Source organism: Diceros bicornis, chromosome 6 (genome assembly GCF_020826845.1).
Source record: "Diceros bicornis minor isolate mBicDic1 chromosome 6, mDicBic1.mat.cur, whole genome shotgun sequence".
Taxonomy (NCBI): domain Eukaryota; kingdom Metazoa; phylum Chordata; class Mammalia; order Perissodactyla; family Rhinocerotidae; genus Diceros; species Diceros bicornis.
Window position 1 is genome coordinate 62,785,597 of NC_080745.1, and position 27,608 is coordinate 62,813,204.

Sequence of the window (27,608 nt, forward strand, 5' to 3'; positions counted from 1 at the left end):
CCTTTATTCTTAAACCATCTAGCTTACTCATAGTCTCTCTTTATAGAGGAAACTCAGGGTTAGCAAAACTTAGTAGAACAGAAATGTCAGTATTGGTAGAGCAAACTTCATTAAACTCCAGACAATTAAATAAATATTCTGACTTTATAACTATCTTCTGGTATTGAATATTGTCCTTCAGAAAAAAATTACATGTTCTTAGGAGTCCTGTGAAGTTTTGATGATGTGTTTTTTTTGGTGGAGATTTTAGATTTAATAGTAATGAGTCAGTTTTTCTCTAAATTTATAAATCAATCTAAGTTCCTTATAGCTCCAAAATAATATGGATTTTGGAGCTATAAAAAGAAATTTACCTTGTATAGTTATAATCTTTAAAAGACCAACGAAACTCAGGTGTTCTAAGAACAGTTCTAAAGCCTCAGAAGTGTAGTGGGGAAGTAAAGGTCACGGGTGGAACATTAAGATCAGAGGGAGAGTTTTAATCAAGGGTCTACCACTAACCATCTATACAAATTTGAAGAGGCCACTTACTCTTTAGATCCCATTTCCCTCATTTGGGAGGAAAAAAAAAAGAACTGATTGATGGTGATTGATTTGATTGATCCACTTATTACTCAACTAATAAGAATGCCTACTTTATACCAGGCAAGATTAGGTGCTGAGAATACAGAGATAGGCAAACTATATCTCTGCTCTCGAGAATCTTAGTGTCCCTGATAGTATGGTAATGATAGAGATGTGATGATAATACTTATATAAAACATTTTCCCTTTTATTTTACCCCATTTGACCTTCAACGTCCCTTCCAGCACTGAAAGTTCTATGAGTTAATGAATTTGTAGGGTCTTTATTTTGAAATTAACACTGATTAGAAATTGATAACTTAGATGTTTATTTCATTACTTCCCTAGCTATTGGGTTTAATGGTTGGCAGAGTGTATTTAAAGAACTCATGGAAGATACATGGTCTTAGGCTTTTGAGATTTGGAAGTTAAACCCCTAGCCTGAAATTAGGTTCTAAAATTGTGGTCTCCTGACCAGCAGCATCTAGAGACTTGTTAGAAATGCCAGTTCTTGGCTCACCCTGGAACTGCTGAATCAGTAACTCTGGGGATTCGACCCACCAATCTGTTTTTACAAGACCTCAAAATGATTTTGATGAACATTCAAGTGTGAGAACTATGGCCCTAGCCTATCATGTATCTTAATATTAAGTATCTCCTTTTATAATCTTGGTATGCCTTCAGTCTTGAACAGGAAGTAAATAAGCACTCATGAACTGAGTAATCCATTCTTCAACAATTTAGGAAGAGATAGCTGAGGAAAAATCTAGGGGAAACCAGATGTGACCTATAGGTGGTAAACAGGGGAGTAATTATTTCATAAAAGAAGGGTTTTGGGATTTCTGTATCAGGTAAGTGATTCTTGCCCATAAGATATACTATTTGTTATCTCTTTATGTGATTTCATAATCCCGGGGGGCGAGGGGGATGTTTAGAAATCATTTTATGAAAATTTTATTTTTATAAGTCTGCAACTCATAAGCTTAGAGATTAAAAATATAAGAGGGAATACTGTTTTTAGGATATTGCATTTTAAGAAAACAAATAAAATGAAATTTTATGTTTGCTTGAAAGCTGTCTTTTTTAGTACATTGTCCCACTTTAAAAGTAAATAAATCTTTGTTTACAGACAGTCCCTGGGTCTCCGACCCCAATATTCCCCTAGTGGCCCGTGAGATCATGCAGCGAATGATCCAACAATTTGCTGCTGAATATACCTCAAAAAATAGCTCTACTCAGGACCCCAGCCAGCCCAATAGCACAAAGAACCAAAGCCTGCCGAAAGCATCTCCAGTCACCACCTCTCCCACGGCTGCAACTACTCAGAACCCTGTGCTCAGCAAACTTCTCATGGCTGACCAAGACTCACCTCTGGACCTTACTGTCAGAAAGTCTCAGTCAGAACATAGCGAACAAGGTATGGTTTGATGGCAAGATCTCCTCTGTCTAATCAGAGTACTTTAATTTGGGGAGAAAAACATTATTGACAAGTAGGGTACCGATTGTGATAATAGGATAAAAACTAATGTGATTGTTAGATTATTTCTGACTATGCAGTGATAGAGAAGTAGTACAGATAAAGTGGCTGTCTTACCCATCAGTAGTTTGTAGTCATGATTGATGTACCACTCAGGAAAGTTAGGTGGTTACAGTTCTTACTGATCTTTAAGTTACTTGATATTTTTATAAGCATTTTATACTTTCCAAAGCATTGTCATAGCCATTGTTTTTAAGACCCCTATGAAAAATTTTTTCCCCTTATCCATCAATGTTCTAGCATTAGCATCTATCTGAGAAATAAATATATCATGTTAGGTGGAAGAAGTTATACTCTGCAAATGAGATTATGAGGCAAAAATATGTATTATTTGCATTTTTAAAAGAGAAACTGCTAGAGTTAGAAGTAATGAGAAGACAGTAGGCATACTTCAGGTTAAGTGTATTCAGTATTTTGTAAATACACAAACACATACATACATACATGCACTGTATTATGAACTAACTTCAGAGTATTTCCAAAAGGTAATTTGGTGGTAAGGATCCTAATTAAGTGAAAAGGTTAAGGGGTTATCAGTTTTACTTAGCAAATATTTCTTGAGTCTTTGAAAAGTTTGCTCTCTTAAATAGATTAAGTATTCTTGTTGCTTTGCGATCTCATTTTACCTTTAATTTCACAAAGATGAAATGAGCATTTCAACTCTGCCATTGTTTGAACTGCTACAAATTGTAAATTGGTGATGTCTGTACTGAGATTTTATTGTCACAGAAATCACATAAGAGTCTGCTGAATGGTTATGAGATGTGTGAATTTATTGGTCAGAAATACATGTTTATTTTGCAAAGTAAATAAGTTGCTTATTAGAACCAAAAGGACTTTCTTTTGCTTATTGTAAGTAATTTATGAAAGATTTACATTTAATGGACTGGCTTTAGTGGCTTCCTAAGGATTTTTTGTGTGTGTGTGTGTGTGAGGAAGATCAGCCCTGAGCTAACGTCCATGCTAATCCTCCTCTTTTTTTGCTGAGGAAGACCGGCTCTGAGCTAACATCTATTACCAGTCCTCCTCCTTTTTTTCCCCAAAGCCCCAGTAGATAGTTGTAGGTCATAATTGCACATCCTTCTAGTTTGCTGTATGTGGGACGCAGCCTCAGCATGGCCGGAGAAGTGGTGCGTCGGTGTGCGCCCAGGATCCGAACCCGGGCCACCAGTAGGGGAGCGTGCGCACTTAACCACTAAGCCACGGGGCTGGCCCAAGAATTTTTTTTGAATAGTTTTCTTTTGCTTTTTTCTTATTTCTGTGTAGTGAACAGCAATCAAAATCTCTAAGTTCTGAGAGATTTCCTAGCAGGAGACCTCCTAGTTATTCTGTGTTCACATCAATCAGTGTACCTCTGCAAAGTTGTTACTATATTTGCAAAGTTATTCTCTGTTTTATTGAGGATTGTTTTCTTTGGCACAGATTGGTAGCTTTCATTAAAAATCTCTTTAAATATTACATTAAAAGCTTTGGCTTTACAATAGGAGAATGACAGCATAGAGGTTGTATGTAAAGTATTAATAACAGAGATTAACATACAAAGATACTTATTACAGCTACTGTTACGTTTAAGGAGGTATGTTATGTTGACAGCATGCACTTACCAAGAGACATTTGAACTAGATGATAGGATTATAGTGTATAGACTTCAAATGAACAAAATTTTTAAGATTGTATTTCCTAAGTGAATTTTAGTGAGTTTTCAACTAAATCACAGTATTTTTAGTGGTAGATTTAAAATATGTTGCCTAATTGATTAGGCAGAGTTATAAGTCTTCATATAATACTGTCTTTGATTGGAAAAATTTTAAAGTAGTGCGTTCACTTGTTAGATATCTAATTGGGTTAGATGTCTAATAGGATACTTGGTTCTGTAAGATTACAATTATATTTTTAGAGACATTAATGACTCTACAAGGACAACGCTTGTTTTGTAATGAATGTGGGTTTTTTGGTTTATAAACTCAGTTGTTTATTTATTTGTAATAGCCTGAAATAGGGAGTTACAGTGTCCTCAGATACAAGTCCTAAATGGGTTCTATATTGGGGCAGTTTTTAGCATAACTAGATAGCAAGGACTCTCTACTGGCCAACTGAAAATCCGCAGCATTGAGTATTAGCTTGCTCACTTAATTTTGGACTGAATAGCAGCTTTAAAAGTTGTCCAGACTGTGAGTTTTCTTTTCTAGACACGTCTATGAGGGGAAAAAAGTCTTTGTGGGAAAAGAAAATCTTCTAATTTTATGTTCTAATAACATGAATTGGTGATTTGGTCTAGCTTCAGTAAAAAAAAAATGGCTAAACCTCTAGGCTGTTGTCAGTATCAAGACTATTTCATTCTTTCTTTCCTTAAAATTTGCCCACCAATTTATAATAGCTTATTAATCAAAAAACCTTGTTTTTATAAATATCAGCAAGTGAGTTTTGAATCTGCAGATTTTTCCAAAATATTGAATCCACATACACAGTTTTTTTCAGATGTGTCCAAAAAGTAATGAGGACACATGCAAATTATAAACAATTAACAACTGATTGATGTTACAGACTATTTTGTATATATGTGTAATTTAACCATATAAACTTATATTTTAACATGACATTTGTATTCTTTAAAATTTTCTAAATCCAGCTTTCACATACTTTTAGTGTCTCAAGTAGACTTAGCTCTTGAGGAGTTTGGTTTTATAATTTGTATGACATTGTGGCATTAAAAACTTGTATGCTTTGATCAAGGAAATTTAGAAAATGAAGTCTAATAGTTCTATTGCAGAACCTCATACTGTGTGCACTGCTCTTTGTCATATCTCACTATATTTTAACATCTTTAGTGATGTGCTTTACCTTTTCTTTTGCCCTATTAATAAAATATTTAACCCTTGGAGATATTAGATATAACAAGCTTTGCTAAATTTATGTTGCTTCAGGAGGGAAAATATCCTGATTTAATTAATGCATTGGTTTCATAACTTAAATATATGGCTGGTATGTCTGCTTAGTTGCCTCTGCCTACTGCTTTGTCATTTTTAGCCTTTTCAGTTCACATTTGCTCCTAGTTTTTAATATCCTCAGGTGTTTCTTTGTGTCTCTACAGACGGTGTACTTGATCTATCCACTAAGAAAAGTCCATGTGCTGGCAGCACTTCCCTGAGCCATTCTCCAGGCTGCTCCAGTACTCAAGGGAACGGGTAAGGGAAAATATTTGTAGCCTTCCTCAGTTTTAGAGGGGACAGTTTATCAAAGATTGATGCCACTCTCCCTTGTACGTTTTAAAAATAAGTCCTTCAGAGTAACACCCTTATAGGTGAAACTTTATTGAAATTACTTAGAGTCTGTCAATCAAACAGTCTGTAAAATGTAGAATTGGCTAGTATAGATCAGTTTTGCGGTTTTAATACAAATACTAAATAATCAGGAATATGGCAAGAATGTCTTTGGACTTTTTGTTGTTGAGTGTTTAGGAGTGTGAAACCCAACCTAAATAATTCCACAGTTCAGATATAAAGTCAGTATTAGTGTGCTGAAGTTGTTGAATGAAAATTGGGCTCCAATATTTAACTTGGTATCTCTAATGGAGTATGTGGGGACTGTTCGTTTTTTTCTTGTTTGTTTTGTTTTGTTTGTTGATTTGAACTGCAGTTTTAACTGTGTCAGTTCAGGAAATGTAATTGTATGTAATTTTTGTGTTTTGAAGTAGATAAGATTGCTTGTAGTTGATGGATAACCATCTTATGCTGCCAAGACAGTATTACATGCTCAGTTTTGATAACTCTTAGCAGACTAAAGTGAATTTTCCGACCACCTAATTTTATAGTGTAAGAATTGTCTAATTCTCCCTCTATGTGTACGTAGTAACCATTTAGAAAAGTCAGATATTAATGAGGGTATTTAGATGCCAAATTGGGAAGGCATTTCCATAAAACTGGCGTGTGACCAAAAATCTTCATCTAGGTATGAAAAATAACTTTGGTAAGTTAGTTAATATTTAGGTTTATTTAACTTTTAAAATATCAACATGGGGAAGTTGTTTAGATATTAAAGGAATAAATAGAAACTAAATGGACTAACCTTTTTCAACTTTTAATTACCTTCAAATTGAAGGATTCCTTTACTGACTTCTAAAATGCTCCCTTTATTTTCTCTAAAACTCCATCATTTTCCTTTTTCTTTCCTCCTTTATTCAATCTAAAAATAACTTATTAATTTAATCCATTTTGCATAATTTACTAATCTTTTTTTCTTAAGCCCTTCTTTTCACTATAGTTTATGCTAGATATAAGTGATCATGGTCCCAAATCATTGGGTCCCATTTATATATCAAAAACTTGAGTTGTGTAATTAAGGACACATGTAGGAGAAGCTTAAGTGCGGTTTGCATAAATGAATCCCTTGCTTAAGATTCACTTTAAATTTGGCCACCAGGTCCATGTATTATATGGTTGAAGTTGCTGTGTTTATCCTTATGAATGGAAAGAGTTTTCTATGTGTTATTGTTTTCTGGAAGACCAAAGCACCGACAGTACCGCCCATCTTTTAGTTGAATATTCATTGTTATCCTTATTATGTTATTTACTGATAACAGCACAGAGTCCCCGTAGACTTTTGGAGAACATAGCTGGTTTATCATTATTTCTGCAGAGTTCCACTTTTGTGCCTAGTTAATGTAATTGCTCTCCTTGGGCATGCTTTACCAGTTGCCAGTTTTATCATTGATAATCTTTCTCTATTGTGAAAATGAAAACCTTATGAATTAACTTTGTATAAGTAGTTGACTTTTTAAACATTATTTGAAAGCTATCCACTTAAAATTTCAAAACTGATGTTTGGTATTTGAAGACATTTTTTAACTAAAGGAAACTGCTTCAAAGTTGTGTATGTATCTCTGACAATAATTACTTTGAGTAGAATTTAAGAAACAAAGTTTTGGGGAAAATAAAGGGAAGTTTCTTTAAAGCTTGGATTATTTCAAATGGAGAATCAGTGGTACTCATATATCTGCAAGTAATAGTATTTTAAAAGGAAGAAGTGTGGTAAGTTATAACATGATGGGTATTTTGGTTTGGGGTTTTTTCCCCCTTGGGGCTAGTAGCCATATTTTTTTTTTCCCAAGCGAGAAAGAAATGTTATTTGGAATTGTTTGATTTTTGATAATGAACATCAACTTGTTTGTGGGATAAATGATCGATTATCTATGGGTTCCACCAATGTAAATGTTTCCAGTTTTATAGCTGGTTGTCATGAATGTTGAATATGTTGCATTACAATAAATAATTTGGCTTACTCTTTTATTACTGTACTTGTTTAGTGGTAACGTCACGTTGGTAACACAATTCTGTGTAGAACTATGGAGACTTGATGATTACTTTGTAATTAATAATTAAGGTGCTATTTTCAGACAGTTGCGCGAAACTTTTTCTCCGAAAATTTGTGAACCCAACCAGAGACCAGCTGACAGGTTTAATTTTTCTTTGCCCAAAAAGCTCCTGGTTTTTTTTTCTTTTTTTCTTTTCTTTTTTTGTGAACAAGTTTTAAAACTAACTGCTGAGACTATTTTTTTTTTTAATTTTAGAGAAAAATAAATAAATAACACAAAGTGATGTTACCCAAGCAAGGCCTTCTAATAAAGGAGTGGTCCCCTCACCCACCCCTCCCTACCTGTGCAAGTCCTGCTCACATCAGTTTCCTTCCATCCAATTAGGCGACCTGGGAGACCCAGCCAGTACCGCCCGGACGGACTTCGGAGTGGTGATGGGGTACCTCCAAGAAGCTTACAGGATGGAACCAGGGAAGGTTTTGGACACTCCACATCACTCAAAGTTCCATTGGCTCGATCCCTGCAGATTAGTGAAGAACTACTGAGCAGAAACCAATTGTCCACAGCTGCCAGCCTTGGACCATCTGGATTACAGAATCATGGACAACACTTAATATTATCCAGGGAAGCCTCTTGGGCAAAACCACATTATGAGTTCAACCTCAGTCGTATGAAGTTCAGGGGAAATGGTGCACTCAGCAACATCAGTGACCTTCCTTTTCTTGCAGAAAACTCTGCCTTTCCAAAAATGGCACTTCAAGCAAAACAAGATGGAAAAAAGGATGCGAGCCATTCATCTCCTGTAGATTTAAAGATACCACAAGTTCGAGGAATGGATCTTTCTTGGGAGTCTCGCACTGGTGATCAGTACAGCTATAGCTCTTTGGTAATGGGTTCACAAACGGAGAGCGCGCTTAGTAAAAAATTAAGGGCTATTCTTCCAAAACAAAATAGGAAAAGCACGTTAGATGCTGGACCCGATTCTTGGGGCTCAGATGCTGAGCAGTCTACCTCTGGACAGCCATATCCCACATCGGATCAAGAAGGAGACCCTGGCTCCAAGCAGCCTCGGAAGAAAAGAGGGCGTTACAGACAGTACAACAGTGAGATACTGGAGGAAGCAATCTCAGTGGTTATGAGTGGAAAAATGAGTGTTTCCAAAGCTCAGAGTATTTATGGGATTCCCCACAGTACACTGGAGTACAAAGTAAAAGAGAGGCTGGGCACTTTGAAAAACCCTCCAAAGAAAAAGATGAAATTAATGAGGTCGGAGGGGCCAGATGTTTCTGTAAAGATTGAATTAGATCCCCAGGGAGAGGCAGCACAAAGTGCAAATGAATCAAAAAACGATTAGGAATACTATAGAGTGCCAATTACTGTACAAACTGGGTGAGCACTACTGCATTGTTCAACTATCATTGCTTGCACCTAACTTCACTTACTGTGACACTTGTTTCTTTGCATATTTTGCATTGACTTGTGTGTACAGAGGTGAAAGGTGCATTCTGAATGTTGCATATTTTAAAATTTTCATGTGCAGTATGGCTCGGGATATTGTTTGGCCTTTTGCATGTTTCTCTACAAAAGAGAATTGAGTTACCTCACAGAGAACAGATACATGGAAGTGGACTCCTTGCCTGTAGAGCCTGCATGCTTTTCTTTCTTTCTTTTTTTTCTTAAGTTATATTTGCCTTTATTTATTAAAAAAAAAGGCCCCCTTTTAGAAACCACCTCTGTCATACTGGGAGCTTTATCATTACAAATTGGAAAGCCATCTTATAAAATTATTCATGTTTTTTCTTCTACGATTAAACTAAATGAAGGATTAAACTAAAGAAAAAACTCTTAAGAACAATGAACCTTTAAGAAATTTGGTTATTCAGTGATAAATAATTATTTGGGTCAACTTACATTCTATGATTTTCTTCTCACTATTAAATTTGCTTAACAAATTAGCAGTCTATTTAGTGCTCACCCAGAGGGGAAGGAGGTGGAAAATGTGCACACACTACCTTCAGAAATGTTTCGGTTAATTACTTTGTAACACTACCTTTGCTGTAATTTCATTTGGGATTTTCTAAGGGTAGAATTTGGTCTCACCAACATGTGAGGATGTAGCCTTATCTCATGGAGGACGAGCTCCGTTCTTAACTCAGGAGCGGTCAGGGTACATTACATAAAACAATAGAGGATGCCTCATTTTAGCAAACTAAGTTTCTTTGTATTCTTAAATCCTTTTACAGATTTGATCATGTGCTAATTAATGACTGAATACCACTAGTTTAAAATATTCAAGATCTGTTTATTGGGGAATGGGAGAAATGTGTATAAGTAATTATAATATTACAAAAGTGGTATCTAGATTTTACAGCCTCAGTAGTCTGCCCAAATATCCACATGAACGAAGGATCCATGTTTGTGGTGAGAGAAAAAAAAACCACCTCAAGGTAACCTAGTATGATTTAGGTTGCATTTCAGTTCTAACAATAATTCAATCAGAAATCAAGCTCATCAGAGTTTCTTTTTTAACCAATCCAGATACTAGTACGAGGAGGGAGGGGTCGGTTTTTAGTTTTTATTTAATGTGTAGCTTTGAAATTTTTTTTTCTTTTTTTGGCATCCTACATAATATCCCCTTCTTCACTTTTTCTGATTTTTATGGTTGTTTAGCACACAGTTCAGGACGTTTCAGCTCATGTTTGTACAAACGCTCCTTGAAGAATATCTAAGCTTTTTTTTGAGATGGGTTTTTAAAATTATAGTAATTAAGTTTGGAACGTTTATTTTCTACACTTTTTTGCAAGAATAAAGCCCATGAAATTTAATTTTGCATTGTGACCAAATTAAAATTACTGTTTGTGCAAAACAAAATCCACACCACATACACCCTGTATATTCTAATCTGCTGAGAAAGGTGGTCACGCCCTTCTAAATGCTTAACCAAAAACAAACCAAAAACATCATTGGAGTTTTTGTATAAAATAAAATCAAACTTGGAGTGTTAGTTAAATCGAGGCTGATGGTTAACAGTTTGAAGAGAAGTAGGTCCAGATATTCCCAAGGCATATATTCATTCTTGCCTGAAAACTTTGGAGCAGTTAATTAGGCTAAGGATACTTTTCCCTCAGCAACCTATGTGTTCAAAGGTTAGGCACACCATTGCTGTTATTAAAATACATGCACTGCTCATTCTTGACCTAGCCTGGGCTTGGGTTCCTCTTTTGGTTTGGTTATTTTGTGTAGCAGTGTAATCAGTGGCTGACTGAGCCTGTTTCCTCTTAGCTTTCTAGTCTTCTCGACAGAAAAAACAGTTTGGGTTCAGAGTATATGATTCTGCAATATTTTCTAGCCTAGCTGGAAGTTGCAGTAAAAATACTTTATGAAATGTATGGTTTTCATCTGCAGTTGAAGGAAGTTGTAGAAAGTTTGCTGAAAGCAAAAGGCTAAGCTTATGAAGGAATGCCTCCTTTGTTCCACACTCAGTAATTTGTCACACACAATTAATTGCAGTCATGGTACCTTTTTGCATGATATTTGGGGTATTAAGTGGCCCAAGATTACTGCAAAAACGTCCTTTGAGCAATTAATTTGTGCTTGCTTTTATCCCCTCTCAGAAAGGCATCATTTAAAGGCCCATTTAAAAATCTGGCCCTAAAAGTCCAGCTTTTGTAGAGTTTTACTATTCAGAGAGGTTTAATCCTATGTGGTAGTCTATAAAGTGATGTATGAGTTGAGTTATGTAAATTTTGTCATTGTAGTGTACATGGAGTGATCATTTTACTAACATAAATATTTTCTATGTGTGTTTCAGTGGATGACAATCGAGCAGCAGAAGAATGGTGTGCCTACCCTTTAATGCTGCAGTTTAAATAAGAGAACTTGTATTGTGTCATTTCAGATTGTAGGCTGAGAGTTGTAAATAGTGAAAATTTGAGTACTTCTGTTATTTGTTTTGGTTAGAAAGTGAATTTAAAAAACAAACCAAACTCTAAACTTTTCTCAGATTAAAAGTCCTGAGACCTGAAGATTGTAATATTCATGTCTGTGAAGCTTTTAAACATTACACTTGAGATCAGTCATGACTTGATATTCAGGTAAATTTTCTTTTCCAAGAAGCTTTTGAATAAGCATATTTCCTCCAAAGGTCGGTCGGTCTCTCTCTCTCTCGTTTTACCTTTTTTGAGTGTAGATTATTTTAAAGCACTAATTGCATTACATTGGTAACTGCAATATAAAATAGCCATTATTGTTTTGTGAAGCATGGTTGAAATTAGATAGTGGTCCCTTTTAAATTTCATGAGCCTCTCAAAAAAAAAAAAATTTAAAAAAATACAGAAAGCTGCTGAATATTTCAAAAGATATATATTTTACCTTATTGTAGGTTTTGTAAAGTTAGTTTGTAATATTCAGGTGCACTTTTAATGTTCAATTTTGTGTTCAGAGTTCCATTATACCATGTATTTCTCGGAGGTGGCTCATCACATGGCTGGCTGTCAGTTTTGGTGCCGCAGTGATCCCTTAATATTTGATTTCTCTCTTGATTTGCCACTATTCTGTATTGGCACTTTCAGTGTAGATATTCTAGTTTGGGGACGTCCTCATAAATGTGTAACAGAGATTGGTCTATTCGCATGCTTAATTTCTGCTACTCAGAGTTTTGCATGGCCTGAACAACAGTTGACCATTTTTGTGGTATGGGAAAGTATAGTTCACAACTGTCTTTGTCACAAAAGCCTTTCTCCTTGCATTTTCCAGTAGGCAGATGATGACATTACTCAAACTATATGATATTAGTCTCCTAACTAATGTTAGGAGATAATGTATTTAAAGTCAATTCTTTCATTTTTTATGAGAAAACATTGATATTATAGAGTAGATAAGCTATGGCACTATAAAAGTCAAGAACACAATAATTCTGTGGAAGGATATCTAGTTGGTATTTTTATCATTAGCTTTCTCATTTTTGAGACAGGAGAGTCATCAAGCTTGACAACAATGTAATGTATTATATTACTTTGTTCATTAGGCTTACAAGTGACTCTGAACTATGTTTGTGATGAGCTATACACTTTTTCTGTTCCCCAAATACCGTGAAGGACAAGGTCTCTCTTTCAGGAAAAATAATTTATATTTGTGTATAATAGTTTTTAATATTAAGTTTGTTGTTATTCCGAGGTTTAGATGTTGCTTGATAAACCTTTGCTGCAGCAGATCATGAATATGAGTAAGGCTTTGTGTGATAATAGGGGTCCTTATGTGAAGTTAATTACTGTTCAGTTCTGGTGAGCAAGCTCAACAAGTGTGAAGTGTGTATTAGCTTTATTTGGTACACTTTTACTTTACAATATTGAAGTGCTTTTAGAACTCTAGTTATCTTATATAAACCATTACCTCAACCAATTGGCATTTCCATTCCCCAACATTTTACCTGAGCTATATGGCATCAGATAGTAAAACAATAAGGCACAATGAGAAGTTTAGTTCCCAATTTTCTGGAGAGAACTCTAAATTAGGCTAAAAATGACTACCTGCAAAGGCCCATATCATAACTACCTTCTGTCATTAGGCAGTACGCAGCAACCTTTGAGCTGCTAGTGAGCTGTCTGTGTGTTCTCCCCCTGTCCCAAGTAAGCACATGGTGCGAGGCCTGGTTCTAACCGTTTGTGATTCTCTTACGTTTCATTGACCCATAATCTGATCCATGATAGTGAAGCTTGGATTCAGTTAATTATTTTTATAAAACAAATAAATGAGTCAACCCAATGTCAGAACCTGAAATTATCTTGAGTAGTTACAGCAGACATATGACAGTTCAGTGTCATTTTCTTTAAGAGCTGTTATCCCTGTAGATTTAATTTTGAAACCACAGATTTTTGCTTTTGTAATTTTATTTCTTTAACTAAATGCCAGAGGTTGTTTTCATATGAACCACCCTTATCTATATATTCAGGTTGCTGTCATTGGTGATAGAATATGGCAATATACTGAATTGCTCCGCTTAATCTTTTATGGGAGACATTATAGGAGACATTGAAGTTATAAATTTTTACTTTCATGAAGATATCAAAGATTGTTTTCCTTGCTACCTTTCCATTATAATTAGATCTTCATTAATACTATGGTCAGGCCAGTATTATTAAAAACTTAACGGCTTTAGCCAAACAGCGCAGTTAGGAGACTATTAAGTTATATAGGAATTTTTTTAAAGATCTGATTGCTTTCAAACTCTGCTGAAAAGGAAACAAGTGTAATTGTGGTGCAAAGAATGCAGACCTCCAAAGTCTTCTTAGTTTTTCTGGATTCATTCTGTCCCTGAGACTTGAGTAGGATTTGTGAACATGGTGACTGAAGGGAAAATAGAGGAAATTCTTTGCATATCCTCTGTCTCTTATTCCCAGATAAACTCACAGTTGTCTTTTAAAGAAGCAGACGTTAGCCCTGTAGCTGTGTGCCCTAAGTGTTATGAAGAAGATTGGGGAGAGAAGTGGGAAGTAGTATGGGGAAAGTATGTAGACTTGAGAAAAGGCTAAAAATTCTGTCCTACTATACTAAAAATGAGTCACAGGATAGATAACGTGGTTAAAGTTGGGCCATCTTTATTTGATAGTGAGAAAAATCTTTTAGATTGAAAATGAGAATCAAGGCTAATTAATGTTGACTGGTCAAAAAAATAAAACATGAGTTAATTCTGCAACTGTTTGGGGGGTAATTTTAAGGTTTCCGGTTCATTTAGAGCTGTATCAATAAAAGCCGAAAAGCAAGCACTTTTAGTTAATCATAGATTTATTGGATGTAGCAAATATAATCATAATTATACATCTTTATTGTTTGAATATGGAAATGAACTCTTTACGCCATCTTGAACTGTCATTGAACAGGCTCAAGATGATCTTTTCAACACTGGAAATGACCCTACACACATACCAAAAAAATCTAAAGCAGTAAGACATATTTGAAGATCCATACCTCTTAGACTTTTTAGATTTGTCTTGGAAAAGAATTTATGAACCTGTAACCAGTATTAGTGCAGTCTTGGGTTCCTTGTTCTGCATAATTGCACCCTTTCTCAGGTATGTCCTGAAAACATAAATTTTAAAATAATCTCTTTAGAGATTAGATTCTCAGTGGATAGTGTGTAAGGGGACTGGGGGAGGGGGGTGTGGGGTTGGACACAGGACACTGACACAGTAGAGCAGGGATTTTTAACATTCAATAGCCAAATAGAATTTCAATCTAGAGTATGTTCACCCCCTCAGAATGGTGAAACAACATCTATTATTTGGTAAATACCCGGTGCTACACTCCTACAAGTCTTTTCTTTCATCCAGGTGACTTTTTTTTCCTGCTTGGTGGAAGGGTAAATATTAAACTTCACTGTCACTAGGAAAGCACTTGTCCGAAATGTTTAAAGTACTAGAAAAGGGATAATTCAGCACTTTTTCTGTTACAACACTAAAGTCTTAATTTATCTTCAGAGTCTTAGGTACTGTAAGTTTTAGGGTGATTATTTAAAATTATAAAACATATTACATAATATGGGGTCAGATCACATTAATATAAATAATTCTTGTCTTATTAAAAAAAGACAATAACATTTTGTACCTTTCAAGCAATTCCAAGTGATTTCCTCATTTTCCCCATTTCGTTAAGCATTTCAGGCTTAAGAATTTGGAATTTGAGAGGAGGTGAGGGGAAAATTCCCCAAAATGAAAAGTTGTGTCAGACCATTTTAGAAAAATGAATCACTAGGAAAATGGGTAGGGATTCTCTCTCCCTTTAAGTCTTCAGGGAATGAGCAGTGTTTAGAATCTTTGGCTGAAATTCAAGCCTTTTTACTGTGTAAATTTTTAATATTAATTCACTGACATGCTTTTTACATCAGAGGACTGAAAATGGATCTTAATGTTTTTAAGTTGTGGAAGGGTATATTTCTAAAATGAGGGGGGGGTTAATTAACTAGGTTAGTATACCAGCATTAGTAAGTTTAAGGAATTTTAGTATGTAATAGCAAAGTGTTTGATTAAAAATCTAATCCTATATTGCTAGTCGAAATTAGTTACATTCTGATCTAGGAAAGATATAGTCATGGATATTGATATGCTGTGCTGTCAGAAAACCAGACTAAGATAGAAACCTTTATCTGACTCCCATATGTTGCTTGTTCTGGTGGGATGTATACTTTACAGCAGCTTGTTGCTGCTTTGAGAAGAAATGTATAAACTATACATTTGGAGTGTTTGCATATAATTCTTTATAACCTCCACTTTAAACTGTCAGACATTGGTAGTTTATCAGTCCACACTGCTAAATAAATCTAATTGTTCTTAGGAATCCGACTTGTACACACTGTTTAAAAACCCTCAGGGACAGTTTACACACTATTCTCACTCAATTCAGGTACTTTGATGCTATTCTTAAACCTAACAGTGACTTGTATTTTTCTGTTTTGCTTTTATTTCAACGTGCTGGTAGCACATCCTTGATGAATGTCAACTTAAAAACTCAGTTCAGGTATCCAGGTATAACTCAGCCAAACAGATTTTAAAGCTGCATATAACTCTCCAGCACACGGTGCCTCACACTCTTATAGTGGCATTCTATATATTCAGTTATTACTACTGAGCAGATAATATGGGGGTTCCTGTTAACAGTGTATTTAAAAAAACAAAATGTGCGTAAATGTATAGCCAGCACATGCAAAACGCGCGCACACACACTATATATTTTTAAATGCCACTAAAAGCCAGCACAATTAAATGACATTCCTTGCTGCCTCTGTAAACTATAACAGATGCAGTTCCTCCTCAATGTGGCTCTTGCTTCTTCACCGTACTACTACTAAATTCAAGCACTGGTCCTTGGGTGTCTGACCTCTACATTCTAGTTTATGCAATGTCTTTAGAGAATTCTGTGCACTGGCCACTGTGATGGAACCATTGGGCCAGGAGTGCTCTGAGTTTATTAGTAGTGATTCTGCCAAAGTTGGTGGTGTAACATGAGTATGTAAATGTCAAAAAATTAGCAGAGGTCTAGGCCTGCATGTCAGCAGACGATTTTATCAGTATATTTTGTAGCCTTGAAGTCCTCAGTGACAAGTTTCTTATGATGTGAAGTTCTAATTCTAGTGTTTTAGCCCTTTGCATCTTTAATGTTAAGACTTGTCTACTAGAGGTCTTTATTCTTTAAAACTCCTTTTGTTTTCTGCAGTACTGTCTGTGGTTAACAAAATAGATTATTCCTCTGCTTTAATATTTGGTATCTTACAACTAAAAGGAATTCTCCATATATAAAACCCATAGCCTTTGAAGATATGGAATATGGCATCTTTCAGATTTCTAGAAATTCAAGTGTCATGCAACAAAACAGGAACCCCCTTTACTCTTATGGACCTCATTTCAATATACTGTTTACAGTTTGATGGAATTGTATAATTTAATATTTCTCTTGTACTGTAGTTTATATTTATTTACAGATTTTTTTTGTACTGTGTGATTCGAACTTTTTGTTCCTTGCTATGATCAATGTTTATGTAGTAGAGCACTTATGATCACAAATTAAGTTTTTTGGTTTGATTGCACTACATTAAATTTTTTAATACAGTTCTGATTTTTGACTGGACTAAAATAAGCTGTGTCTTAATGTATGTGATGAGTACTTAAAACTTTAATCCATGTGGTCCCCTTTTTTTTTGCATTGTATGTCAAAAGCGCTAGTTCTTTCGTGCATGTGTAAGATTTAACGGTTCCATTGTATTATTTGACCATGACATTTTGGAGAAACATTCCCAGCTGTAATGTTGTGTATGGTAGTTCTCACTGGATGCTAGACTTTTCAAAACCACTATTCTTCTAATAAATTTTGTTGTGAAAAACTGTTTTAAAAGCTTGGTTTCTACTTCTTAAGATTTTAATTCTTTTAAAAATCCACAAAAGGGGTAAGATTTTGAAGTGTACTGTAAATGCACATGGTAATCAAAGTTGGTAATTTTTTATGATAAATTCTTTCCAGATGAAGTCTCTTAGATAACTAAAAGTTGCTGCTTCAAAATTGTGCTTCCGTGTTTGGATGCAATACTGCCCTGTAGCTCTGTGCCTTTAGTAATTTGATACTCCTCTACCTCCGTTTTCTTCATTAGATTATTCACTTAAAAAAAGTATTTTCTGCTAAACAAGATATAATGATATGTTTATAATACCTGCTTGCTGGACTTCGTTTTTCATAGTTTTCTTAGAGTAAAACTTTATGCTGGGATTGCTTGCTAAAAAGAATAATGATTTACTAATTTTTGTTTGCTCTTTTCTTGAGGCATAAGTATAAAAGCAACACTGTCAGTCGCCTAAGATTATTATAGTAGTTCTGGTTCTTGGGAGGATGCGGGTGTTTTCTTTTACCAGGACAAATAAAGAACAACATATATGTTGCTCAACATTTATATTGTGGTTTTTAGGAACTAAGTGTATGAAGAAGTTTTGTATTATAAAGTGATCTCTGTTGTAAAGTGGTTAGGGGAACAGCTGGATTATAGTAGTAAAGATTAGAAATGAGATCAAAATATTTTAGAAAGCTGCCTTTTCAAGCTCATGAGATATGTGTAATTAATGCAGGCTGCTTGAAGTGATTTCTGATCATTTGTAATGGCCTTTGATATTTAAAAATGATGTATTGTTGGTAGTTGCTCTACATTATCTTTCAGTTAATATTTTTTGTCTTATGTCTTTGGCTGTCTAACTATTCCTGCTTTTGGTTCAATGTTTATAGTGTTGGAAATTTTTGTTGGTACTACAGGCTTGTTCATTGGTTCACTTGTTCCCCTTAATCAGTTATGCTGCATGTTTGTAGAATATTTTTCTGGAAACCTAATTATTCTTTCTTTGTAAATTTCAAAGCTATAGCTACTTGTTTCTTGTCATTATCCATTCTAAACTGGTGGCCAGATCAGTGTAGTAGGATTACAATCTAGCAACTCATAAATGAATTTATTTTAGTGATCCAGTTGATATTATCTCTTCAATTGTTGTGAGCTTATTTTTAAAAAGGACTTATTTCTCCTAATCCAGAATTTTCTTCGCTGATTCTGCTGATACTTTGGAATTAATTCAGGGACCCTTATGTCTTATCAAGGTGTAAGAATCGGGGAAATGGAGTGGAAAAATTGGAAAATGGTATAGCTTTCTGCCATTTCCTGAATTGTGGAGTTATTTTTTCCCCCAGGACTGTGAGTTTCCTCCCCAGACACTTGTATTCAAATGTAAAAACATATCCAAGTCATATGATATTAGATTTTGTAGCTGAAGTGAGTGAAAAATCCTTTTCTTTTTTTTAATAGAAATTATTTATTAAGTCACATAGTAGATAACTGTTCTTGTATTCAGAGTGTCCACTTGATCGTTATCTGCATTTTAACACAATTTTATTCATCATACTCAAGCTTATAAGTTTTTGTTGTTTTGGGGGGAAATGGTAGTGTGAGTATCAAACTGCATTTACAACTGGAGTACACAGGCTTGTTTTCAGAGGTTAGTGGAAAAGAAATGTTCCCAAACAAAATATTATTTAAAAAGATTGATCAGTATATAAGTAATAGTTTAATCCATGATTTTGTTGGAGTTCAACTTGGAAAGTAAGTAAAAATATATCAGAATTCATAAGTATTAATTCTTCTGGAGTCTGGAGCTTTTTATAGGCACGTAAGAATACTGTTTCTTGACTAGTAATTTTAAAGTGTTAATTGTGCTCTTGCCAACTTTATTTGATCAGCAGTATGGAGTGATAAGGAATTATTTGGTACTTTGTTTCTTTCAACTTGGAATACTAGAAAGATCATTTGTTTTTCCATCTGTAAAGTGAGAATATTGACCTGAATGCTTTTTACACCTTATTGCAACTCTGAGTCTATTAAAAATGCAATTTTATATTAAATGTGAAACAAATACAGTAATTATATCTGTTCGAACATTGAGAAATACAGTAGCAACCCTTTATTGGATAATGCTTACAAACCTTAAGTCTCAACTGTGCATTGCAGCATTTCCTAAAGGAAAAATTAGATCTGAATGTCATTTTAGATGCCTTTTATTTAAAACAAGGTCCATTTTGTTAAGTTTTTATTAGGAGCTATATGAATGTGATGATACTTTTGCAAAACTTAGCTTGAGCAGTTACTTTTTATTCTGATTAATTTTAAGGTATATTATTCATAATTTCTATTTCTGTTGTGTGCAGGCTATTTCTACCATGAGTGTTAGAGCGCAGAGAGTTCTGGGGATCATTGGATATAATCAGTCTCAGTCAGAAACAACCTTTTTTAAGAATACAGATGCTTGGGACCTACACTAGATCCACTGAAGCAGTTTACAGTCATGCGTGGCTTAATGATGGGGCTATGTTCTGAGAAATGCATCGTTAGGCGATTTCATCGTTATGCAAACGTCATAGAGTGTACTTACACAAACCTAGATGGTATAGCCTACTACACATCTAGGCTATATAGTTCTACTCTTATGGGACCAGTGTTGTATATGCAGTTCGTTGTTGATCAAATGCTGCTGTGCAGCATGTGACTATTTAAGAGTGTGAGGCTTGAATGTGTTACATATTTTCAAAATGTGACACAGGAAGTTGTTTGGTTTGGGTTTTTTTTTCCTTTTTTGGGGAGGGGAATTTTTAGAGTTCATTTATACAGCACATCTTTTCTAATTGTGCAAAAGACACATAAGATTAAATTTACCATCTTAACCATTTTTAAGTGTACAGTCAGTAGTGTTAAGTATATTCACATCGTTGTGACCATAAGAAGTTTTGATTAACCCGTTGATTAAACACTCTTGCTCCCATTCTAATCTTTTTTTTTCTCTGTTTGGTAAGGAAGACTAGCCCTGAGCTAATATCTATTGCCAATACTCCTCTTTTTGCTGAGGAAGATTGGCCCTGGGCTAACATCCGTGCCCCTCTTCCTCTACTTGATATGTGAGACGCCTGCTACGGCATGGCTTGATAAGCGGTGCATGGGTCCATGCCCAGGATCTGAACCTGCAAACCCCAGGCTGCCGAAGTGCAGTGTGCGAACTTAAGCACTATGCCACCGGGCCAGCCCCTTTCGTTTTTTAAATGAAACAGAAAAAGGAACGTGGAGGAGTTTTAAGGGACTTGCCCTCCTCACGTAATAAGTTGCCCTTGATACTCGTGATTCCAAACCATTGGGCTTATCTCTATACATTGGGCTTATCTCTATACCACTTTGGCATTCTTGACTAAACCTAGAATTAGAATGAGGGGTTTTATCTACTACTAATTTTCTTTTAGATTCACTTTTAACTAATTAAATTTCAACTATTAATTTAGTTTCACTCTTGAATGAACTTACATTGCTTTTTAGGAAGAGAATTAAATCTATATTATGAAATTACCAGTAAAGAAATTATGTTTGAAGGATATAAAACTGCATTGTTAAACAGAAGTCAGCCTTGTTGACTCAGTGTTGGAAGAGGTGAATCTTGAAGAGTAGGTAAGGCATAGAAAGGAGAGGAGAGACTATCCAAGTTTAAAAGACAGAATTTGACGGGCCTGTCTTTACCCCACCCTTCTACTTTCCTAGTACGTGATCTTGAGCAAGTTATTGAACCTTTATGAGCCTCAGTTTTCTTATCCATAAAAGGGGGTTTATACTACCCACCTCAGAGATCTACTCTGAGGCTTAAATGAGATTCTGTATGTAAAATACTTAGCACTGTGTCCAGGCTCTTTACAAGTGCTCAGTGAGTGAAAGCTAGGAGTGAAAGCACCTGGCAGGAGTTAATTTAGTGTTAGGGTTAGAGAGAGAGAGAAAATCACATGAAAAGTTGTGGAGGAAGCTGTTTATATTGATTAGAACTTTGAAATTGAGACGGATGAATTTATATTAGACTGGGACACTGGGCAGCCAGTCTTGTTTTAACTCTTCAGTCAGACATAAAAATGTTGGAACTACGACTGAAACCTGGAATGCTGCTTTTCTGCATTTCTTGGTCCTGTTACAGGGGAACATTATCAAATTGTTAATCATTCTTCATTTCTTTTCAAAGACTAAGGGTAAAAGTTGGGAAATTAGAAGATGTTTAAGATTAAATATTATAAATTTATGTAGATTTTTTTGCATTTCCATTGTATATGAGATTTTTATATATTCAAGGTTGAAATTTTACATGCTTTGTAGATTTTTCTTTTTACTTGGTGGTGGAGTTTAAATAACAAAATGTAAGAACTAAGTGTGGGGATGTGTGCATGCATATGTGTTTAATCATCAGACCTTTAGTTTTCCAATGAAAGAATTGGGGGAATCCTCTGCATATTGAATGTGATTTTAGTTAACACTCTTATCAGATGGGAGTTCTGCTCATTTCAAACAGATAGATCATAGCTAGCATGGTTTAGAGGTGTTCATTCCAGTGTCTGTTAAATTGACTTGAGACATTTTTGCTAGGAAAATGTGTCGGTGTAACTTTAGCTAGAGAGATGGATTAAAAAGAAAATAACCAGGGGGCCGGCCCGGTGGCGCAAGCGGTTAAGTGCGCGCGCTCCGCTGCGGCGGCCCGGGGTTCGCTGGTTCGGATCCCGGGCGCGCACCGACGCACTGCTTGGCAAGCCATGCTGTGGCGGCGTCCCATATAAAGTGGAGGAAGATGGGCACAGATGTTAGCCCAGGGCCGTCTTCCTCAGCAAAAAAAAAAAAAAAAAAGAGGAGGATTGGCGGGTGTTAGCACAGGGCTGATCTCCTCACAAAAAAAAAAAAAAAAAAAAAAAAATAACCAGGATAGCAGATTCTTATGAGATGATAGGAATTGGTGAGTCTGTGTGGACCAGTTTTTCAAACTGCATCAACCAGTTGTGACCTATTAATCAGTTGTAAGATCAAGTTAGTGGGTCCTAACCACCATTTTAAAAAGAAAAAGAGAATCAGAGTACATAGCATACAGTAAGGATAAAGACTATTTCATTGAAATTTGCGTGTCGTCATACACATACAAATTGTGGTATATGTACTGGGTGTACTGGGTCACTTTGTAAAAAGTGCTTCTTGTTCTGGGTTGCGGTCAGAAACTCTAATGGCTTTGGAAAACCAATATGTAAACCATAACTTTTCATCCCAGTTATTCTGGTACCTTGAAGAGCATACTAGCAACCTCCTGTGTGCTTATAGTTAGTAGCCTATACTGCTACTGTCTGACCTTCAAAATTCCTTTCTCTGTTTCCCTCCCTTGTTGATTTGAACTCATTTTCATTGAAAGCTTATTCTTTTCCCTTCTGATTATGTCAAAATGTTTCTTCTGCCCTTTTCAATTCCCTTGAAAAAATGTCTTAGGAAAATTATTTTCACTAGATAGTAATTTATTTGGTTAGTTTATTCATCACTTACTTACGCCTGAGATGAGATGAGCTGAACTCCAAGTTTTAGGTAGTGAAGCTACCAAGTTCAAAAAGACAAAGTCCTGGACCTAGAGAAGGATCACAGTCCAGTGGAGGAGATAACCGTGTCAACTGTTACCATGCAGCATAAGAGCTATTTAATAAAAGATAGAAACCTTGAGAATAGAGTGAGAAATATCTAACACTTGCCCCAGGGAGAAGAGATGTCTAACATGACCCCCTGCTGAGAAAGATGGAGTGTGAGCAGTGGAATAAAACAAGTGACAAGATCAGATTTGGGCTTTAGGAAGATGACAGTTCTGGATAATGTGAAGCAAATTCTAAAATGGGTGGAAACTAGTGGCAGGGAGCTTAGAATATTGTATTTTCCAAGAGAAGTTGAGTCAGTGTAGTTGAACTTGATAGTGTATTGGAAATGGGAGAAGTGATGGAACCTAGGGATAAGGATTGAGGTAGAATAAATGCCTAAATTGAGTATATGTGTGTGTATGAGTGTGCATGTGTGTATACATTTAGTTACGTGTTGTTTTCCAGTATTCCTGAGTAAAAACTTGAATGTACAGATAATCCTGCTTAGTTGACCCCACTCCAGTACTTCTCCAACAGTAGCCTTGAGTGTTTCCAGAGAGAGGTGGAATGGGGCGTGGTTATAAAGGACTTTTAATTGCAAGAGCACCCCAGAGAGAATGGTAGATATAAAAATACTTCATTTATCCCTATATTTAAATTTTTAAATATAGATACCTCCTCTGACATTTATGAGGTGAACAAGTGAGAAATAACGTTAAATCTTGTATAAGTTTCCACAGAAATCTTTTTTAATGTTTTACATTTTACAAAGTGGTATAAGTCCTTTAATTACAATTAGTACTTAGGACTGCCATCATTGTGCCAATTTTAAGTGATTTATTTGCCACTTTTAAGGATTATACCAAAGATTTATGTGGTTTCAAGAATGGAAATTAAGAACCTCGAGAACATGAGAGAAGTTAGGATATAGAGGATCCCATAAAAATCACAAAAAACATAGGACAGTATCAAATAGCTGCTTATTTAGATATATAATCTGCTAGTTTCTCGCTTCTTTTCACCCAAAAAGAAACTAGAAATATTTGTCAAAAACGTTATCACTTTATTTCTAGAGGGGAAAAAACTGTGTTGTTGGGATCTGTCATGTGAACTATTCAGTGTCCTTTTGTTTACCTGTGTCAGTTCCCCATGCCTCCTTTAGATCACCCCTCTGCGTACACTGCCCTGCAAGGTGGTGATGTGGGGTTTTGTTTGAGTTTATTGTTATCGTTATTATTACAAAAGAAATGCATTCCCATTGTAGTGGAAGTCCTGTCTGGATTCTGACTCCTTTCAATCCCACTCCACGGAAACCATGCACAGTCCTTGGCCTCTGTTGGGCCTTGACAAATGTTTCTTTCCCCTCACAGTCCTTTAAAAGAGCATCATGATATGGTGCATTTTCTCTCACTTGGGGAATGAGCATCTCTGTATTCTGCTTAAGCAGTGGTATTTTTTTAGCCCGTCATTGTCCTCGTCATTTAAATTGGGAATTAAAGGGCAGTTTCCCCCACAGAACAACATAAATTTTAATCCCCTGATTGACAAACACAAAAACAAAAAAAAGGCCAGTCTCACTGGCATGTCATGAGCTCTCATGTAATCCTGACCTTCAAAAATATCAGTTATGCCTTTAACATCCAGATCTTTCTTCAATCTGGTTTCACTAACTCAGTGAGGCTAATGGCAGACATTCTTAATCTATTCCATCCAGTCTAAAATCCCATGTCTTTCATAGCCTCTGAACCCTCCCTCCTTTTCTTTAAGTTAATTAACACCAAATGTGATGTATTTGATCTTGCATGCATAGTCTTACCTGGGATGATAGAAACAAAAATCAGTTTGGTGGGAAAAAACAAAACTTTTTTGGTTTTTTTTTTTTTTTTTTTTTTTTTTTTTTTTTTTTTTTGTGAGGAGATCAGCCCTGAGCTAACATCCGCCAATCCTCCTCTTTTTTTTTGCTGAGGAAGATGGCCCTGGGCTAACATCTGTGCCCATCTTCCTCCACTTTATATGGGACGCCGCCACAGCATGACTTACCAAGCAGTGCGTCGGTGCGCGCCCGGGATCCGAACCAGCGAACCCCGGGCCGCCGCAGCGGAGCGCGCGCACTTAACCGCTTGCGCCACCGGGCCGGCCCCAAAACTTTTTTGGTTTTTGACAGAAGTATCTGTTTTGTGAGCCCATGACCTAGAGAGGAGGTGGAGGCACTGGATTGTTGTGCTTAGTGACCCCTTGCGTTGACTTCCTACTCACCAAGTAACTTTCTGATTATATTTTAGCTTCCCGGGTACGTTTGCCTATAGGGTGAAAATACGTTCAAGAGCGAACATGATAATTGTATTTTCATTGTAATTTAGTAAATTTGATAGTTTGGTTAAATTGAAGAGAAATAGGAGATACAATATACAGGCCTTGAAGTGCTTCTGTCATATTTAGATCTACTCTGAATAGTAGCCTTTTATCAGGGATATTAAGCCCTGAGATACAGAAAAGCTAGCAAACTACAGCTTCATGCCCAGTAAACTTCCTCTGAAGTACCTCTCCTTTCTGCCATTTTAGTTTATTAATTCATAATTTTTTGAACCTTTATTCTGCTCTGCCTTTAGTGAACTTGGTTAAGAACACAGTAAACTTAGAGAGCTATTACAAAGGGATTGTGTGGATTTTGCTTTAGATCAGTACTTAACTATTTTTCCATTCCACATCTGAACAAGATCCCGTGTTGCCGTTAGCAATAATGGCTCACTGAGGCTGGGCTCTTATAGGGTGAAGAGATACAGATGCATCCTGAATTTGACTCCACACACACCATCCCCCATGATTCTGATCTGTGGAGAGTGATAATTTTCCTTAACCCCAATTTTGAGAATTGCTTTTTCTATCTAAATTCATCTAAATTCTATCTAAATCCAAATTTAGATCCTTTGGATTTCAACCACCTGGAAATCAGGTATTAAACAGCCTGATTTTAAGAGGTCACCTTCTGTTCTGTGATCTCATGAATTTTATTTCTCACTTTTCTGTGTCACCTTGACCTAGCCTTTTACTGTTTCTCCTAGTTCAATTCCATGGAAAGAAAACTTGGTTGTTCAGTAGTTTGGAGGTACAAACTATATATGGCTTTTCAGAGAGTGAAAAACTCTCTCCACACCCCATGCCCACCTTCTATACACACACACACACACAATTTTGTCATAGACCTTGGAAATTTCTGTATCCAGGTTTGGAAGATAACACGGATGTGAAATAGCCAAGGGTAGATGCGTTTCCCAGTGTAGAACAAGGACTTTTCAGCAGACTTACCCAGGCGCTTGAATATATACTTAATGTTTTCTGTGCTTAAAGGACCAGAAGTAAGGAATTAGGGAACATAATTTGAGATTATTATCTGGCCAAAAAACCACAACTCTTATTGCCTTGAAGGGGGGCTGACGATGCATTTTCGTGTTTTCTTGTATTTAAAGAAAAGAATCCAGCCAAATTAATTTACAACTCTTAATTTGGTCTACTCTGTCTAAAGTGTTGTCTCTAGCTTTCTCTCCTTGTCTGTTTTCCTGGGACTACTTTCTCTGCTACTAAGGTTAGCTCCCATCCAAATATCATTCACATTTTTCAGTCAAGAAGAGTATATTTTGGTCATCTGTGATGTTGTATTTGCCAAAGCAGTTTTATTGGTGGTTAGAGAGCAGATATAGGAGGGACTACTTGAATCCAGCAATTCCAAATTCTACTATTAAAATTGTTTTCTCAGCTCTGTCGCATCTCTAGTTGATCTGTCTTTTATCCTAAGATAACATAAGCATTGACCATCCACCATTTATATTAACCACAGGAATGCTTTCCTTTGGGACTTGAGGTATTGCAGTATTGACAAAGTAGGCAACTTTAGCTGTGTCTAACCTCTGATCTAGAAAAACATCATTGAGTAAATCATTAAAGATAAGGTTGTGAAACAACACATTATTCTTAAATGGCGCCTTTCAAAGTTTTTATGAATATTATCTTATCCTTTTACCATACCCTTAAGAATTAGGCATTGAATTGGGGATAGAAAAACAAAATGGTCAAGGTCATGCAGGCCATTTCTCACTAAGGAGAGAGACTCAAAACTAATCCAGATAGCTGGAAGTCAAGTTTCCCTCTTCTACAGCCCTTCCTCCCAGTTACCAGTCCCTAGACTCTTACTCCTCTTTAGTGGTGGTGGTGAAGTATTTCTGATTGGTAAATCATTCACTTACCCATCACAGAGAGACCTGTTGTTGAGTGGAAGAAACAGGAAATCAAACAAGCCTTTTCAAAATCTGATGAATTATTGTGCTTGTAAAGATCTTATACACTCAGATGTGAAGGACGTATTGTGATACCGACTAGAATCACTGAACTGAAACAGTGCTTCCCCTTAGGTCGAGGTGAGTGAATGGTCTGCAGGACAGAACTGGCCCCTCTCTGGTATCCCTGATCCCTGCCTGAGAGTATTCTAAGTCAGGACAAATGCTGTATTTAGCTCTATTAAAGGCCTAAGACTGTTGGAAAACTTGAATAACTAGAAGCAAAGGTAAAGACTAGCTGTTTAAAACTCAGGCAAAACTGGCTAACACCCATTTTTTTTAAACATGAAAAAATAGTAATAGAATTAAACTTCAGAAAGTTGAAGTTAATTTTAAAAATTATTCAAATGATATGAAATTAAAATTCATCTAAACTTAGGTCCTATTGAGAAAAT

General features: G+C 35.9%; 1 protein-coding gene across 9 annotated transcripts in view; it reads left to right on the plus strand.

The window, feature by feature from the left end:
- The window catches only part of LCOR (ligand dependent nuclear receptor corepressor), a 126,351-nt gene that overhangs the window by 87,673 nt on the left and 11,070 nt on the right, over positions 1-27,608 (plus strand). For 8 of the 9 annotated variants that reach the window (XM_058543642.1, XM_058543644.1, XM_058543648.1 and 5 more), the window contains 2 exons: positions 1,693-1,980; positions 5,192-5,285. In XM_058543642.1, the coding sequence (XP_058399625.1) occupies positions 1,693-1,980; positions 5,192-5,285 (382 nt within the window). Of the gene's footprint in view, positions 1-1,692; positions 1,981-5,191; positions 5,286-7,795; positions 14,562-27,608 lie in introns of those variants that run through there. The other variant, XM_058543650.1, reaches the window with a different exon arrangement.